A 17,505-nucleotide genomic window follows, 5' to 3' on the forward strand; every position below is an offset into this window, starting at 1 on the left:
TTATGCCGTAGCACAAAAGCAATGTATTGTGATAATGATAATGGAGGCTTCACGGTGGGAGTCAAATAACTTCACCCCATAAATAAATGAGCGTGTTGTTTCAGGGTGGTTGGTTATCTAATCACAAATATGAGGAATATGAGGAGGATGCAAGCATGTGTGACTAAAAGTGATACCTATACAGCTACATTTATAAGCATGTATATGTGTGAGTCTGTGTGTAATTACAAATACTCACAGCATGGAAACAAACACATTAGCTACTGTAGTGTAAAACATAATGAATATAAACACAGTTGATGGAGTGTCATGCAATTAAACATGGCAGAAAATTCAATTCTCGGTCAACATTACGGCTAATCTGTCAAAGCACAGACCCATAAATTGAATATTGTTCTCGATTTTTATCAAACAGTTGATTTAAAGTATGTGTGGAGAATTTGACATGGCTGATATGACTGGCTAAGGGCATCTCATAACTACAGTCATTCACTGTCTTACTTCTATTTCCACTCCTGCACTCCTTGTCTGTCTCTATCATTTAACATCTCCTCTCCTCCTTCCTCCTCCTCTTTGTTTTTACATTCATTTCTTCCCTGCCTACCTATTCTGTCCTTTTATGACGTGACATATCAAAGTATGATGAGCAAACAGGCAAACCAAGTGCCCCTGTCGGAGCAGAGCAAGCCTGAAAGACGGAGAGAAAAAGAGACAAAGAGGAGAGATTGAGAGCAACTGAGACAGATCACCTGCAGAACGTAAGATAGAGATGGGTGTAAGCCGCACTAAAACTTGAAGACAGATAAAAGTTAATTCTTTCTCTGGGAGAGACAGAGAAAGAGAGGGAGAAGTCTAAGAGGATATTTGCTGAATGGGGACTGTCAGCTCGCGTTGTGCAGAAATCCTCTTATACCTCAAAATTTCAATTAGGTGGGGAAGCGTTTCGGTGCGGTGCGCTTCTCTCATTCTGCGCAGGAAGTACAAGGTGCATGAGGTGGGATTTGTCACAGCAGCGACAGGCCTGCTCCACCTACATTATGATTCAAAGAACACACACACACACACACACACACACAAAGAGCGCTCCCCCTTATAACTGCCAAAGCCATTTCGACAACAGTGGTACACTTGATGCTACTTCAGTGTTCAGTGAGCAGTGTTGCAATTGAGTTTGTTCCACTGAAGAGAATCTGAAATTTAAACTCCACAGGTTTGTGTCGGGCTGCTGTCATTTGTATGACAGCTACAATTACACTATGTGTCAACCTCTTCAAGTGACACTGGTTTAAAGTAATTACAATGCCAAATGTAGCAGCCCATTTTCATGGTCTGTTTTCATTTCATTTCCACCTTAGTGTTTTGCTTTTAATTTTATCTTGTCTGTCATTATCTCCCTTACTATCATACATTAATAAATAAATTTGACTTCTTCTTAGTGTTATCATGTTCCCAGATCTCAGCTATAAGCATGGTGAGAATAATGTTACCAGTACCAATGAGAATTACCAAAAGTATCCAAATAAGACACAGAAGCTTATCAACTTAAATATCCTTTACTGTCTTTGTCTATCTTTGGCATACCTTGGCTGTCTGATGATACAAAAAAAAATCTACTCAGTTACACCAACATGATTCCCCTTTCTGACTTTTCCCTTTTCTAACTTCCCCCCTCTCTTTATTCCTCCCCACTTCCAAGCTAGTTTTTTTTCCTGAGCTTATCCTTATTCCATCCATCTCTTCCAAACATTTTACCATCTTGCTGTTTAACCCCGCATCGTTTCTTTATCCAGCTCCTGTTATCTCTGAGTCCGTTCTCTCCACAAACCATCACTCACTCACTCTTTGCCATTCTCTTACCCTTTTCTCTCTCTAGCCCTTCTGCTCCTTTCTTTCCCAAACTCAATCCCGCCGTTCTCTTCCTCTCACCTTTTCTCCCCTTTGCTCTATTCCCAGCTTCCCAGCTGGCTTTCATCTTCCCCAGGTTAGATTACTGTAAAGCACTGCCTGTCTGCCAGCATTCCTGAAAGCTTTTCATCTCTGCTCTGATTCATCTGGGGAGACAGAGAGAGTGAGGGAGAGTGGGGGAGAGAGAGCGAGAGAGAGTGAGAGAGAGGGGAGAGGAAGAGAGAGAGAGAGAGAGAGAGAGAGAAAGAGGGAGGCTTGTGCTGTGCGACTATGTATTTCAGATTCTTCAGTGGTTAACCTGCACTGCACACTGCACCGTGGGCTGATGGGAAATTTCCCCGCTGGTCTCTTGGCTGTCTGTGAAACGCCCACTCAGAGCCGAGAGCACACCTCACTGGGGACAGACAAATATGCGTACACATACGCGCACACAGATGGCTGAAGAAAGATGCAAAAGGAAACACACACACACACACAAAACAGCGTAGTCTGAACCCACATTACACGTGTAAAGAAACATCACAACACTTTACATTACAAGTAACTAAAAACACAACACAGAAAATGTCCCTTTTCACACTTCCAGTACACACACTTTCCCAGCAAGAAGATTAAAAAATCATCAGTCTACCAAGTAAACTGACACTGTGTTTTCTACAGACTTGCAAGTTCAGACAGTTAAAACCAGAACTACTCTGGCAGCATGGTGATACACTGGGAGATGTGTTTATGGTGTAGCCTAATTGAGTCTGATAGGCACCGCTCATCTCCACACAGCACTCTGAAATTTACTCAGCCTTGTGAGAAAGAGCGCATGAGATGTAAATGCAACAGAAAAGTGTGTGTTTCTGCCCACATACATGTATTGACAGTTTATATACAGCAGTACAGATTTAATTAAAGGAGGCCCTCCAACTGTTTATCGCTCTGCTTCAGTGTGTGTGGCTGTTTACTGTATGTGTGTGTGTGTTCCTGTGGCAATGGGGCACAGTGTCAGTGGGTGGGTATCCATCTGTAGGTACACTGGAGTACAACATTTATGTCCAACCTGAGACAACTACAAAGTTTGGTTACTGAGAAAACAGCATTTATACTGCTGTGTACTGTGTTTCTCAGTGTGTGTGTGTCTGTGTTATAGCTACGCATGTGATAAGTTAAAACAAAATGTGTTTTTTTTAAACTATGTTCTTTAATCCAAAATAACTGCTTCAAATGTCTACAAGCATTCAGTGATTCCTCTGACACTTCTTATTTACTTCTACTCTCAGTATCTTGAGGTAAAACAAGACTAGGCTCTCTACTCAGGCATGACATGACTAGGGATTTTAAAACATCACTGAAACTGGGGCTGCAAATAGTAATCTGTTGATTAATTTTTAAGTTGTTACAATTTCAAACAATAGCAAAAACTGGCCATAACAAGTTGTGTGAGCCTAAGTGGACATCCTCAAATTGCTTGATCTGTCTAACAAACCGTACAAAACCCAAAGATGTTCACTTTACAATGATATAAATCAAATTATCCATCCATCTACTTCCTCTTGGTCAGTGTTGTAAATTGACTTTTGTATTATACAGCATGTGTGAGCATTTTTACTGAGCCTTCAACCAAACTTTATATCCTCCTTCAGACAAACAGTCACATTCTTATATCCAACTTTTAGCGTGCTAGGTCTCTCCTCTGTGATGGGCCTGTGTGATGATATGGTGCTCTGAAGTATTAAGGGCATCCCCCATGTGATATTTATGGACCTGCCAGTCTTTCGACCCTACTCACAACTCCCACACTCTTTAATCTTACTGCTGTCATCTACTGTCACTGCCTTATGACTATGGCCTTGGCTAACTGCCAGCCAACACATAGGCAATGCATGTGTGTGTGTGTGTGTGTGTGTGTGTGTGTGTGTGTGTGTGTGTGTGTGACACTGTTGAAATATAGCACCATTGTATTGTACAGTAGAGAGCAGTATGTCAGTCACATGTAAGCCAGAAATGACAGGCAAAAAAGAGGAGGAGTGCTGAGTGATAACAAAACCGACATCCCAGTGCTGTGGTCGTATACAGACAACAAGTAAATGCAAAAATCACAGCCTTCACTCAGCCTCCAAACCCAGTATGTAAGGGGCAGCCCACAAATTAGGCAAGAAAATAGGGAGAAAAAGAAAACAACACTTGAGAGAAGAAAAAGGACGGATGTGGAGGAGAACAAAACTGTCCTCAAAGCAGTGCTTTTACACTCTCAAACAGAATTGAATTAGCAATTTCTGAAAATAGTGACTCTTAAGTCTTTGGCAGAACCTACCATCCATCCCCACAAAGAAAAAAAATGAAATTACACATAAGGAGAACATTAACATGTATGTCATGATAATTCTTATAATCAAAGCTAATAGTATGTGGTGCTTATTTCCCTAAATTATCTACAGTTTTCTCAATAGGCCCTCAGAGGCTGTTCGGTTGCTGTCCACATCCTCTGTGTGCAGATTCAGAAATCACTTGAGGCAGATGAGCAGGCTCAATGAATGAGTGAATAAATGAATGAAGTGATCAAAATTCTGGCAAATGGCCTCTTACAGCATTTGGAAGACAAAAAAGGCAGAAGCCTTGATGCACATGCACAACACACATGTGCACACATATACACACAAAGACAAGAGCAGAGCCTTACTCTCTTATGATAAGCATTTATCACTAAAGCCTTCCACAAAACAGCTAATTTGACAGGCTCTGTGGTAAGCTCATTGTTATTGAAGAGGTGTTGTGAAATTGCTGTGATCAGCCAAGTAAGTAATTTTAAAATGAAACATCAACTATAATGTGCGAAGTTGGAAAGTAGCATTTTGCAAATTCTTTATAATAACGCACAAATACAATGTGAAGTTGTGTAGTTCGTACACAGTGTGGAGGACAAATCGTTTCTATTGTTTGTGCGTCATGAAATGAACTTCAGAGATGGATAAATATGGATAAAAGAAAGTATTAATTGTAATTTGTCTCAAGCACAGGGAACAAGCAACTAGAGCGCTATTCTGGTTTCTATAATGTTTTTTATCACCTAACATGCTACTTAAGGGTCACTCTCCCTAAACCTGGTGTAAGACTTCAAGCTACAGTTGAACGTGACAATTTATGCTGAACAGCAGAATCTGCATAGTGATTTTTTTAGTGTCAATGTTTGATTGGAAAGCTTGAATAACGGCACAAATCTAAAACCAACATATGCATGAAGTATCACTTCTGTCGTCCAATGCCAAACATATTAACATAGTCCAAACAGACCATCGTCAGGGTCTCCTTCTCAGAGTAGCAGCCGACGGACTGAATGTTCCTCTCTCCCTCCAACCTCCAGAGTGGGTTAATTGCACAGTCTGGAGGCGAGTGCTGCCTCAGTGCTTTAACTTTGGACACAGACAGATGGGTGTGCTCACCCTTTTCCTTTCTCTCTCTCTCACACCGTGTCTCGCTCTCTCCATCTGTCTCTCTCTCTGGGATGGAAGTCGAGCATCGTTATCTGTCTGGAAGTCTTCAGGTGGACATGCCGAGGAAGCACATTGACCAACCTTATCCATTTTCTCTATACATCTTTCCCATTCTTGTGGGTGTGTAGAGTTACTGGAACTAATACTGTCTAAACTGTAAAACCAGTACATGTAAGACTAATTGTGTATGTGCTGGCAGTGTAACGTTCAAAGCACGATCAATAAATGCAATTAATACCACAAAACATACTGCAGCATTTTTTGCTAGTTGTCACTGTGTGGTAGTAGTAAAAGGGATTATTGTTATCACTACTCAGCTAGTCTGTGTAATGTCAGTCTTTGGGGAAATTAACATTTCCCTGTTTTCCCGCTTCTTTGCAAACCCTGCAACTTACAAATGGACCGTCTAAATGAGTGATACAGTGTGGAATTTGCTGTACTGGCATTTAAGCCAAGTTTGACTTCTGCAAAATCACGACATTTCTTTAGGAGGCTACTCTGATTCAATGGGGGGGGGGGGTCAGAGATCCAAAATTATTTATAGGTATGCTGAAAAACTCCTGGGATATAGTATTTGCAATACTTTTTTTTTATTAGTGTTTAGCCTCTTTCATAGATACCAGCATAAAAGTACCAATTTGGTATCTTAGAAAAGGTAAAATATTGTATTTTAAGAGTCATTTACCAAAATTATTTCACCCAGGCCAGCCAGAGTCACATTACCAAGGTTTATGTGTTTTGTGTTTCCAAAAATCAAACCAAGCAAGGAAAATGAATAGGGAAGCATTCATATTGTTGGACTGCCTGTGCTTACTAGAAATGCCTTACTGATGGTTAAACGGCATGAGACCCAATTTGATGTTTACAAATCGAGGATGACACTCTGCTGGACAGCTGTGTGTCGCTAAAGCGCCGATTTTAAGCACTGAACACTCAAAATCAATAAAGCTACCAAGTCAGCTTTGATGCACCCCCCAAACTCATTTCCCTCACTCTCAGCCCCTAAACCGTCCCATTTGAGCGCTATCATTTCCATCTCCCAGGGGCTATGTATTTTAGCAAGCCCAGGCATAGCCCCTTGGCTTCACATGATCTGTAAGCATGTGTGTGTGTGTGTGTGTGTGTGTGTGTACGTGCGTGTCTAGAGGTCTCAGGCCAGGAGATGAGGGCTCTAGGAGGGGACTCGTAGAAGGATTAGCTTTTCTATCCTCCTCCACCTCTTTACCATTTTAATGAGGCAGGGCCAGAAGGTCTTTCTTCTGCCCCAGCCAACTGTGTCATAGTCTGGGCCTGGGGACAGAGTACGGCTGCAGGGGTTCAAGGATGGCTCTAATACAGCACAGCCATTGTACAGGGAAATGGAGTGAGATATGGCGCTGATGAGAGGTGAATGAGGAGATGTGTGTGTGTATGAGTGAGAAACAGACAGAAAGGGAAATATGTGGGTGTCGTATATGCACAAACCTCTATGTGAGTCTTCTCCCAGAATAAAAGAGTAATTTAGGCCTTTCTATGGGCCTACCTCCAAAGCTCCCCTGGTATGCACCCCGATAACACAGAGAGGGCACATGTGGATTAACTCTCTATTGAAGGAACTGTAATTACCTGCTGATATGAATATTATTATTATTACTAGTGGGCAAAAACCTGACAGTTTTCCTTTCAAAATCCACAAAACCAGCCAACTGAACGGTAAGGGTTAACTAAGAAGGAAAAATGAATTGGGTGGTAATGCTTCACTTCATATTTGCATCATCACTTTCACAAAAGACAACAAATATCAGGCTAAGCCAGTGAAGGGACAACTGTCTGGGACTGTATTATCCTGGAATTAAACAAATACACAAATGCTTCTAAGTTATTTTTGGTGGTTTCTTTTTAAATTACAGTTAATGTCTATACATTCGACTGATCGTGAAATAAAAGATATGTTAACAGAACAGACTAGTTGATTCAGGGCACTGTAATCAACAAGACGTGTGCGTGCTACTGTATTCAATTTTAATAAATTGTCTCCAACATACACTTCCAAAGCCACCTGGAGTTATGCAAGGCAAATGTCTACTAGATTGCTTTAAATGAGGACAAAGCTACTGTCACTGGAGTGAGAGAATGGACAAAAAGCCATACTGCTGCCATAGGGCTTGACAGGAATGGACAGTGGGAAAGGCAAGTGGGCCGAGGCCTTTAGTGGTGTTTGTAAAGATCAAAGGTGTGTGAGTCTCTCTGTCTGTAGCATGCACATGGATGTGCGTGCTCTTGTCTGTGCTTTCATGGGAGCAAACACCCGATGACACCTCAAAGGAATCTAGACTGAAACAATTTTTTTCAGAATCTACAAAACCCCACGGCAAAACAAAACTAGAGCCACAGCAGGGGGTCTGGTGAGTCTTCTCTATTGGACAAAAGGTCTGTCAATCATCACAGGGGGTCAGGAGGGTGGTCAAAACTCAAATAAGGGTACAATGGCTCTCCATTCCACACTCACGCACACACACACTCTGAAAGAATGCATGGCTAATCAACCTTACGGGAAAAAAAACACAAAATAACCTTTAACTGATGTTCTGTGTGTCTCAGTGATAAAGGGTTTCATAAAGAGAAGGAACTCGACCAGCCAAAGAATGCTACTGATGTGAAAGCATGCAGCCACAGCTATTGAATTGGTTATAATGGAGGAGTCCATGAAGAAGAGTCATTGATACAGGCTGAAGTCCACTTCACAGAGGTTTTGGCATTGAGAGGGTGAGACTAAGAACCATTTCACAGCCAAAGACACTTGGCCTTGGGGCAGAAATGCCTATGGAGTAGGGCTAGGCTCAATACTATGACCTAAGGGTGTCAAGGGGCACAGAGCACAATCATTACTGTCACTAGAGCTTGACAATGACTCACGGTTTTTGTCTATCTGTCTCAATCTTTCTCACGCACACATTGAATGACTTTAGACACAAGTGTCATGCACCCACGCCAGTCAACCAAACTTAATGGTCATAAAAAAAAATTCCTCAATCACCCAACCCATTTTTCATCCACTCTTCCATTTCCTCTACTAATGTCCCTCTTTGTCTCTCCCCACTTCCACCACTTCCTCTAGTTCTCATTTCACTTATCTGCAATCCTCTGCCAGACCACCTCTGTTCAGCTCACCTTTATTCTCTTCTTCTCTCCTCAACACGGCTGTTTCCTCTGTGTTCAGACCCTATAGTCACAAGGGCAGGCTCAAAATCACAGCTAGCCACGGGCACTAAATAAGAACAAATGCCTCTGCTTTACCTGGACAGCCTCCCTGAGGGGACACTCAGAGACTAGAAGATGGCCAGCATTCTCTCCAGTTCTCTCTGTATACCCCCCCTCCAGATCCCTTCACTCTCTGCACCATGAGTAATAGAAAAACACAAGACCCAAAGGCCTTTACTTTCCCCACCAAAGAAATACAGGGAATGCCTCATAGAGAGAGGAAGAGAAAGGGGGGGTGTAACTGAGACAATGAGAAAGTGCAATGTGGAGGAGTGGGAGAGTAATTTAATTGGACAATAAGGCAGTAACCTTGGTTGGCATGTACCTGAGCACTGGCATCTGTATGCGCTAAGTGGGGAACTTTTTTAAGAGGCAGTATGTTAGAAAATAAATAGAGAGGGAGAGGACACATCATAGGAATACATAATCTTAAAGATGTGAAGTAATTGCATGACATACTGAGAATATGAAATTGAAGGTGTGTTCAGACCAGACGCAAAGCAAAATGATTCAACTTCACCGGTATATTTGTACTTACCCTGAAGCTGTATGACTCCACTTCATGAATGTAGAGAGCCAAGTGGAAACAGGAGAATATGGAGGAAAAATAACAGCGAGAACTAGTGTTCTTGGTAAGTTATAAGATGATTCAGAGCCTGAGCTAAGCCAGAGCTAACATCTGTATGGTCTGTGTACCGGGTAGGCAAATAAACAGACAGTAAAGCGGCGTGAAAATTTGCTTGGTATTCCGTCTGAACGCATCAATCTATAGCACTGACCCCAAAAAGGAGATTTTAATGAAACTGTGCTCTAATAAGCAAACAGCGGGCCAGATTTACTGAGGCTTTTGCACCTGTTTTTCAAGCGCAGATTTGATGTATTCTGCCCCAAACACAAGTGCTGTATTTATCATACAGACACACCAGGCTGGGGTTGCAGTTTTTGTGTCACCTGTGCAAATGTCTGCAATATGTGCCTCTCTCCTCATTACAGTACATATGCATTAAATCCCTTAAAAGGTTTGCGCAAATAATAGGAAGAGACACATTAACAGCTGTTGATTATATATTCTGCTGGATACTATCACGCAATTTGAAATGGTCAGTTTTGGGAAAATTCTCCATGTCACAGATGGGATTTACAAGAGCCACAAAGAAGGCTGTAGCGAGGAAGATTAGAAACAAATGTTCAGCAATTGGGCTTTTATTAATGAACACAATATCTGATTATTTGTTTTCATCAAACTTGAATTTTAACTTGACTTTTATCTTAAGTAATTAACTGTTAAATCACTGCAGGCTGCAACTTCATGTGTCTTTCTTTTGTTAAGAAACGTAAAAGTGTGTTTAGCTCCATTTACCTTAGTACTAACATCCACAACACAGTCTCCCTCTCCGCTCTGAAGTTCTGAACCTGCTGCTCCGTCTTTCTCTCTCTACACTGGTTGCAGTGCCTTGTGTTTTAAGTGTCTTTTCATTTACCATGAAAGTGTTAATTACCTCTTAATGTATTAATAATTACATATACAGTATGCTGAAGATAATAATATCGCAATTTTATGAGTAATAGTTTGAGTAATAGCCTAATTAGTAGTTGTAATTAATAGTTTTTCCCAGGTGGAGTTGAAGCGTGGCAGTAAATGTTTTGTAATCAAGATCACTATGTTATTATTTCTTCTGTGAGCTTGATGATCTCCCACTGCTCAACTGCACCTACTGAGCTCTCCTTCACAGGTGCAGTCCAGGAGCTGACTGTGTAATCAGCTGCTGTTTTACTAAATCAGCACCGAAAACACCCATATTGCAGCTGCAAACTCGACTCATTTTCTCAGTAAATCTGGTCCAGAATGCTTGAGTACTATTGGGAATAGAACATTAAGTTAGTTACAAAATTACTATAAAGGCAAGGACATGCATGTTACTCCATGAGAATTATCTATCCAACTTGATCCAAAAAGCTAAGAAAAAATGTCTGTGTGTGTAGAGAATAAAAGAGAAGATGTGCAGGGTGCTGCTTGGAGGGTCCTCCATCCTGCTAAGTTGTTTGATTTCCAACAGCAGGTGTTTATTAATCCCCCTACTAATAGGAAAAGCCATGGGGCCCCTCTCATCACACTATTTACACACTCCCACACATGCAAAATAATCAAAGGAAGATTCACCTGTCTCTCTTACAGTATGGATGGAGGGACGTACACATCATGCTCTACATCTACAACCCCCTTGTCGATACTCGAATCAACATCAGTCAAGTCACTAATGCCCAACATGTTTGTCTTAAGCAACCACTCTAAGACTCAGATGTGCATGTGCATACATATGATGCCAGTGTGTGACTAATTATTAATTTCTTCTTTGTGTATTAGTGTGTGTCTGCTGCCGTCTGACTGCTTTGCATTCTCAGCTCTCCCTCTAACGTCGTGCACACAGATGAAAGCGGGACTTGTGTGTAATTAATTGGATATGTTTGTAATTAGGGGGCGAGAGAGGGAGAGATGCATGCAAGCCTCCTTTTGTTTTGTCTGTTGCGCCTAACAACAGTACAGGAAAATAAAAACTGATTACACAGAACACTAATTACCATGGAATTATCCCCCTCACTTCACAGGGTTAATTCTTATTCTGTGTGTATGTGTGTTTTGTGCGTGCACTCGTACGCATGCATACACACATACATATGTGTCTGGCTTCCTTCAACACATGGACACACTCTTTGGTGCTACAATCAGTATGTTATTGACCATTAGCCTGATCACAGAGAAGCATAAATGTGGAGTGGAAGGTAATGAAATATTTGCTTAACAAGAGAGCGGCTTGCTTGTTTGTTGGTGAAACACAGTGTGACACAAATGCTAAAGGTTTGCTTTTAGACTGGATACTGACTGATAGACGCAATATTAACAAACTGAGAATACAGTTACTTTGTTGAAAAAGGGAAAAATCATAAGTGTGAGACACTGGAAGGAAGGATGGCAAGGTACTACAGTTGGGAACAGGAGAGAAGTAGTAGTAGAGGGATATTGATGTTAAATTCTGGGCAGTCTTAACACTCTTTATGTGTGTTCTGTCAGCATTTTAAATATTTGAGGAATCATTTTTCATCTTTTACAGATCAAAACACCACCAAATGTAAAGATAAGGTGTGTCTTACATCAGGTGAGGGACAAACACTTCTCAAACTTTGGCTTTTAACTCCAGCTAAAGAAATGTCTTCCGTATGCTGCAGTGAATGAGCAAGGGACCATGGAGTAATGATCTATTCATAAACACAACCAGGCAGTCATTCAAAACAGTTCAATAAAGTACTTTAATAACTGTAAGTAATGTACGCTGATGACAAAATCATTAATGTATCAGCTAAAACCCCTTGTGTAGCAGCAGAGACATTAACAAACGAAATGGAAGGTGTATCCCCATGGCTTCTTCTAACCCTGAATCTTTAAAAAGACTGTGTCAATTTGTTTTTTCCATGAGAAGGAAAGCAAAAGATGAGCTTACAATTAAAATAAATCAAGAGGAAATAAAGGAAGCCAGTGATTTTAAATTCTTAGGTGTCATTTTGGACTCCCCGCTCAAATTTGATAAACACATTAAAAAAAAAAAAAAAAGCAAGACATTAAAGACAAATCTGTACTGTTTTCGAATGATAAGACATCACATATCCCTTGAGGGAGCTCAACTGTTCATGCATACCATGATATTTTCACATTTATCCTATTGTGTTACTGTATGGAGCCAGGCTTCACAGTCAACTGTAAAACCTGTTACATCACTATACAAACAAGCACTGAAAATAATGGAACAATGGAAACATTATGCACATATTGCCCTGAATTAGGGAACATACACACGTGCGCACATACACTTATGCAACACATTGATTGCAATGTGATGTAAATATTGTAATTTTTTGTATCATCATGTCACATGTATGAGAATGTCACTACTAATTATGTGCTCAATTTAACTGATGTACTTTTGGTGATGATGATATGTGATGACCATTTTTAAGTAGAAAAGCCTCACCAGGGACAGGGGTTGCAAATCTTATATGCAACGCATCCGTATCATGTTATTATAACCTGTTACAATGTTTTGTTTTTTTGTATTGTCCCTGACAAATAAACTAATGAACTTAAAAAAAAAAAAAAAAAAAACGTATGTTGGTCTCAATAGTCGAGCTTTGCCACTGAGTAAGCACAGCAGTGCTTTCAGTCCGCCTGCTTTCCTGTTATCTTTTCCTTTTGCTAAGCAGGGAGAGTTGGTAATGAGTTGGTTGGTTGTTTGGATTGTTCTGTTTATGTGCTGTTTGTGTGTGTGTGTGTGTGTGTGTGTATGTGCGTGCATGCATGAGTGTATTCTGCCTGTTCTAAAGTACATATTCCCACAACCACCTGCGCGCACATCACTTCCAACTGTGCCTAAAATGCCATCTGATTAACAGCCACATTTTTTGCTTTGTGGCATTAATAAGCTTATCCTCCAGCAGCTTTTATACAAACAAACACAGACGCATAACTGACACCACGAGACTAACTATAAAGGCATTTGAGGCTTTTAGAGTGAGATTCTATTGGCAAGAGGTCTACGTGCACACATACATATGCACCATGGAAGGTGACAAACTAAGCTTTGCAAGAACCAACACATATTATATGATAACTGAAATCTGTGACTTTACAAACATTCAAAATACAGCTGAGATGATGTACCACCTGGTGTCACATTCGTACACTTGTTTCACCTCACTTTGGTTAATATGTAGTGGATGTCATGACCAAACAGGTCAAATGAACACAAATGTATTCATTTACTGAGGTGATGAAGTTAGATGATATTGGCATTGGCGGTTGAAAGCACCAATTAGTTGAAAAATGAAAATAGATTTATGTTTCTTCAATGAAGGCTTTTATAAAACTTTCCCTCCATTTTTTCCCCCCGTACTTATGCAAATCTTTTTCACTGTATACGTCTTCCTAATTCCTATGTGGCATGCATACCAACTAAACAGTGAAGCCTCAACAACCATGTAAATAAATACAGGATAAAAATGCAAAGACTAAGCCGAGCAGATAGATGACAGCATCTGAAGCGTTTGCTTTCTGAAAGCAAACATATCTCTTGAATCAATTTTTCCACTGAGGTGAACCTGAGGGGGGACACCCACTTCCCTGAAGATTACGGAAATGGAAGAGTAGATCCCTCTGGACCCCTCTCTCTCTCTCTCTCTCTCTCTCTCTCTCTGTTTCTCTCTCTGTGTCTTCCTACATCCCTCTGTTGCATGGCTCGGCTCGCCCTCTGTTACCATGGCAACAAGGACTGGTGCGGCATGGCGAGGACTACGGAGAGAGAAAGATGAAAAAGAGAGGGAAAGAAGAGTCCACCTGCAGTCCCCTACCAGCAGCAGAAACCCTGAGGACACCTACTGGGAGAGACGAAGAGACACGAAGAGATGCGAGTTCATCCCTAACTTCCTTTCTCACGCAAACGTATTTGTCCTTCAGCATCAACACTGACTTTCCCTTCTGTCTTCTCCTCTCTTATCTCCACTCTCCGTTCTTTTATCTCTTCCTTCTCTTTCCACATTTCTCTTTCTTCAATCTTTTCCCCTACCAATCTCTCCTTTTTCTCTCTTCTCCCTTCTGTCCGTATCCTTTTTTTTGTCTGTCCTTGCCTCCTCGCCTCCTTCACCCCCTGGAATGAATTAGTAATGACAGTGGTTTAGTCCACAGTGGTGAAGGAGAATTGTAATTATAAAAATGTCACTCCTGGTTATGCCAAGAGAATGAGAGAGGAGCCATTAATGTCTGTGACATCTGCACTTTGTTGGAGAGATGGAGGAAAGAACTAATTTTGCTTCCGTTTATTTACTGGGTCATATTAGCCTTATATGCAACTAGATATTTTTTTAAAAAGACAGACAAAAGCTTCTATTCCATGTTGTCGTAGTGGATTTCATTTTACGGTTGTATGACTGTCTCATCATGTCTTGGAAAAGTATTTGGGCTTGAAATGTCACTGTATGGCATATCATGTGACAGACATACTGTAAAACTGTTAGACCTCTCTTGCCTCAGGTTAGTCTCACCTAACACCTGAGTTATATATTGGGATATTCATAATATTTTTACATATTTCTGAGCTCTCACAGTTTTCCAGTATAATACAGATGCAGCATGCGGCATTTAGAATAGTAAGTGCACTAGAAACTGATGGAAAGAGGTGTTCATGAGTCATTTGATTGTCTAAGACAACTGAGATAGTTATTTTTACATATTTCACAATGATAGTGGGTTTAACCAGACATTTACTGTTCTTGTGTGAAGGATTGACAAAGACTGGTGTAACAAGAAGGCACAGTGCGTAAGAGCGCTGCCTTTCAACTGGAAACACAAGGATCAAGCCCCTGCGTTGGCAAGCATCCACTGTGTCAGGGAGACTTTGAGAATGAATACCCGCTGTATCAGCTCCAGGGCTGCTGTTATGTAGCTGACTGTCTGGTTTGACTCAGAAAAAAGCCGATACCTTATCAATAATATAACACATTATTATCAAAAAGCTAAGTTTCTTTCACATACTTGCAATATACCAAACATTATTTTATGCTTTACACTAGGTATAGTGATACAACATGCAGCTTTATCATAATTTCACTATATTGTTTTGATATGAGAAGCTTGTGTGGCTTTCGAGGCAGAGGGAGTAATAAAGTCCATCTATCTATCTTCGTCTGTCAGAGTCACAAGTAAGAGCAGAGCTGTCACACTGATGTAACAATCTGACCTGAGCAGGGCCAGGGTGCCCAAACTCCCATCAGACTGATAAAGATGTTCATAAAAGGATTTATATTGGCTGTCACAGAGTGTATAGATTCCTATCAGGCACATATAGATGCAACATCCGTGCACAAGTGCACAAACACACACAGAAAAACAGATGGAGAGATACACAAGCAAGCACACACACACACACACACACACACACGCTCCTGCCCCATTTATCTTCACTATTTATGCTACCAAACCCGCTGTGATCTGAGTGATCTCACCAGCTGATTCTGGTCCAGATTTGGGGTATTGGATGACAAGAGGAAATCACATAGAACCCAGATAGGATCAGATTCAGGGACGTCCTCTAATGCCTTGTGCCGAAACACCACTGGATCACGTTTTGACACATAACACAGGCAACCTGCTTATCCCATCATTACTGCAGCTCACATTCCCTTTGAAAGACAACATAACCCAATTACCAGCATCCTGTTTTTGACAGAAACAATCCATGGGTGTGTGACAGTGTGTGCGTGTGAGTTTTTAGTGTCTGCGTATGTCACGTTTTCTGTGTGCTGAATATCATCATGTTTCAGATTGGTTTAATTCTATATCCTGCAGTACAATATATTCTGGTTTTTGACAGTCTGTCATCAATCGTGTAGTTTTAGATAGATGTAGCGAAACACACATCTGGATTCTGAAAATCAGCCTATTGCACAGATGATTCAATAAACCGTTTTTACTTGACGCTCTCTCTGCAGTTGCATTTACTGTCACACATTTAACATGGTGACACCAGGATTATCAAGTCTACTATCAGTGAGCTGATGTGGACCAAAGACATGTGTTGGATTATAAATCACATGGTTGATCATCATATACCACATTTTAGTCAAGAATTAAGAATAAAGATGATAAAAAATGTGAATAAAGACAATTTAGTTTGAGTGTTATACCTAAAAAGTGTCATGAAAAGAGCATGCTGGAAACTGAACATTCAACTTAAATAATTGGACTAAATCTGAGAAATTGCGAGGAAAGCTAATAAAGTCAGAGGGGGAAGAGGAAGTACAAAGACAAAGGTGGGGCTGTGGGGCTGAAGGACTTTCAAAACCATTGTGGTCCTAAACGCCCATGCTGTCCTCTTCATTGTTGAGTTATATAATAAAATGCAATAATAATCTAGCTGATTAGAATAAATGCAGGGTGCTGGAGAAGCTTTTTATGACAGACGTTGCCTCTGTGTAAACATAATAAAAAGAGCTTGGATGGAGAGATGGAGGCAGGGATGGAGGGATGGAGAGAGGTGCAAGACCCATTCATTAACAGAATCCATTAGTGTATAAATGAACTGAAAATAAAACAAACAGGAGGGACTAATTATAATGTACTGACTTGATACAGTACATGTGGGTTTGCGTGTCATTGTGTGTCAAGTGTTTATGTGCAGATGTGCAGATTAATGCACATGTAAATTCCCTGCCATGTGTGTTTCAGAGGCACAAATGCGATATTGCTGAGTGTTATCAGTGTCCACTCAAGGTTGCCATGCGCTACTTTAATTAACACACACTGCCAGAGGGAGGCTCCACTGATACAACAGCAACAAACCCAAATTCTCTATCAATGTTCCAACAACATTGCTACAGGCCAATAGTGTTTATGTTGTCACCACAGAGATGGACCAGCAATAATTCAAACTGAAAGAAAATCCAGGCACTCTTGCATTTCATGTGGAGACATGATAAGAGAATTTATAAATCAGTCTTTATAAACACAAATAGACATTTCATGAGGAGAGGATGACAGTGTGCACAATGTGTTAAGGATTGGTTTAAAAACCCTTCATTTTTTCCAAGGTTATATTGTTATTGTGACACACACAGATAGACACAATGTGTGTATGAAACTTTAAGCTATTTTAAATGTCAAATGCAAAATTACTTTAAGATTTCTGTGCTGTTACAGTCAAAATTGCTGCTTTTGAAAATATCTGTTTTCTTTGTGTGTATGCCCACTGATGTCTGAGACATGTCCTTGAGCAAAGCAGTGTGTAAGAAACCCAAGATAAGACCTGTCTGTACACACACACCTACAGAATTAATTTCA

At 40.6% G+C, this 17,505-nt stretch overlaps 1 protein-coding gene across 4 annotated transcripts in view; it reads right to left on the reverse strand.

Annotated features, from left to right (window-relative positions):
• plxna4 (plexin A4) overlaps window positions 1-17,505 on the reverse strand; it is a 243,640-nt gene that overhangs the window by 114,250 nt on the left and 111,885 nt on the right. Inside the window, exon 4 of one of the 4 annotated variants that reach the window (XM_067582267.1) lies at window positions 11,853-14,317. The exons of the other annotated variants lie outside the window; for them this stretch is intronic. Coding sequence (XP_067438368.1) covers window positions 14,090-14,317 — 228 coding nt within the window. The 3' untranslated portion in view covers window positions 11,853-14,089. Of the gene's footprint in view, window positions 1-11,852; window positions 14,318-17,505 lie in introns of those variants that run through there. 4 annotated transcript variants of the gene reach the window in all.

The sequence above is a fragment of the Thunnus thynnus genome, chromosome 23 (assembly GCF_963924715.1).
Source record: "Thunnus thynnus chromosome 23, fThuThy2.1, whole genome shotgun sequence".
Taxonomy (NCBI): domain Eukaryota; kingdom Metazoa; phylum Chordata; class Actinopteri; order Scombriformes; family Scombridae; genus Thunnus; species Thunnus thynnus.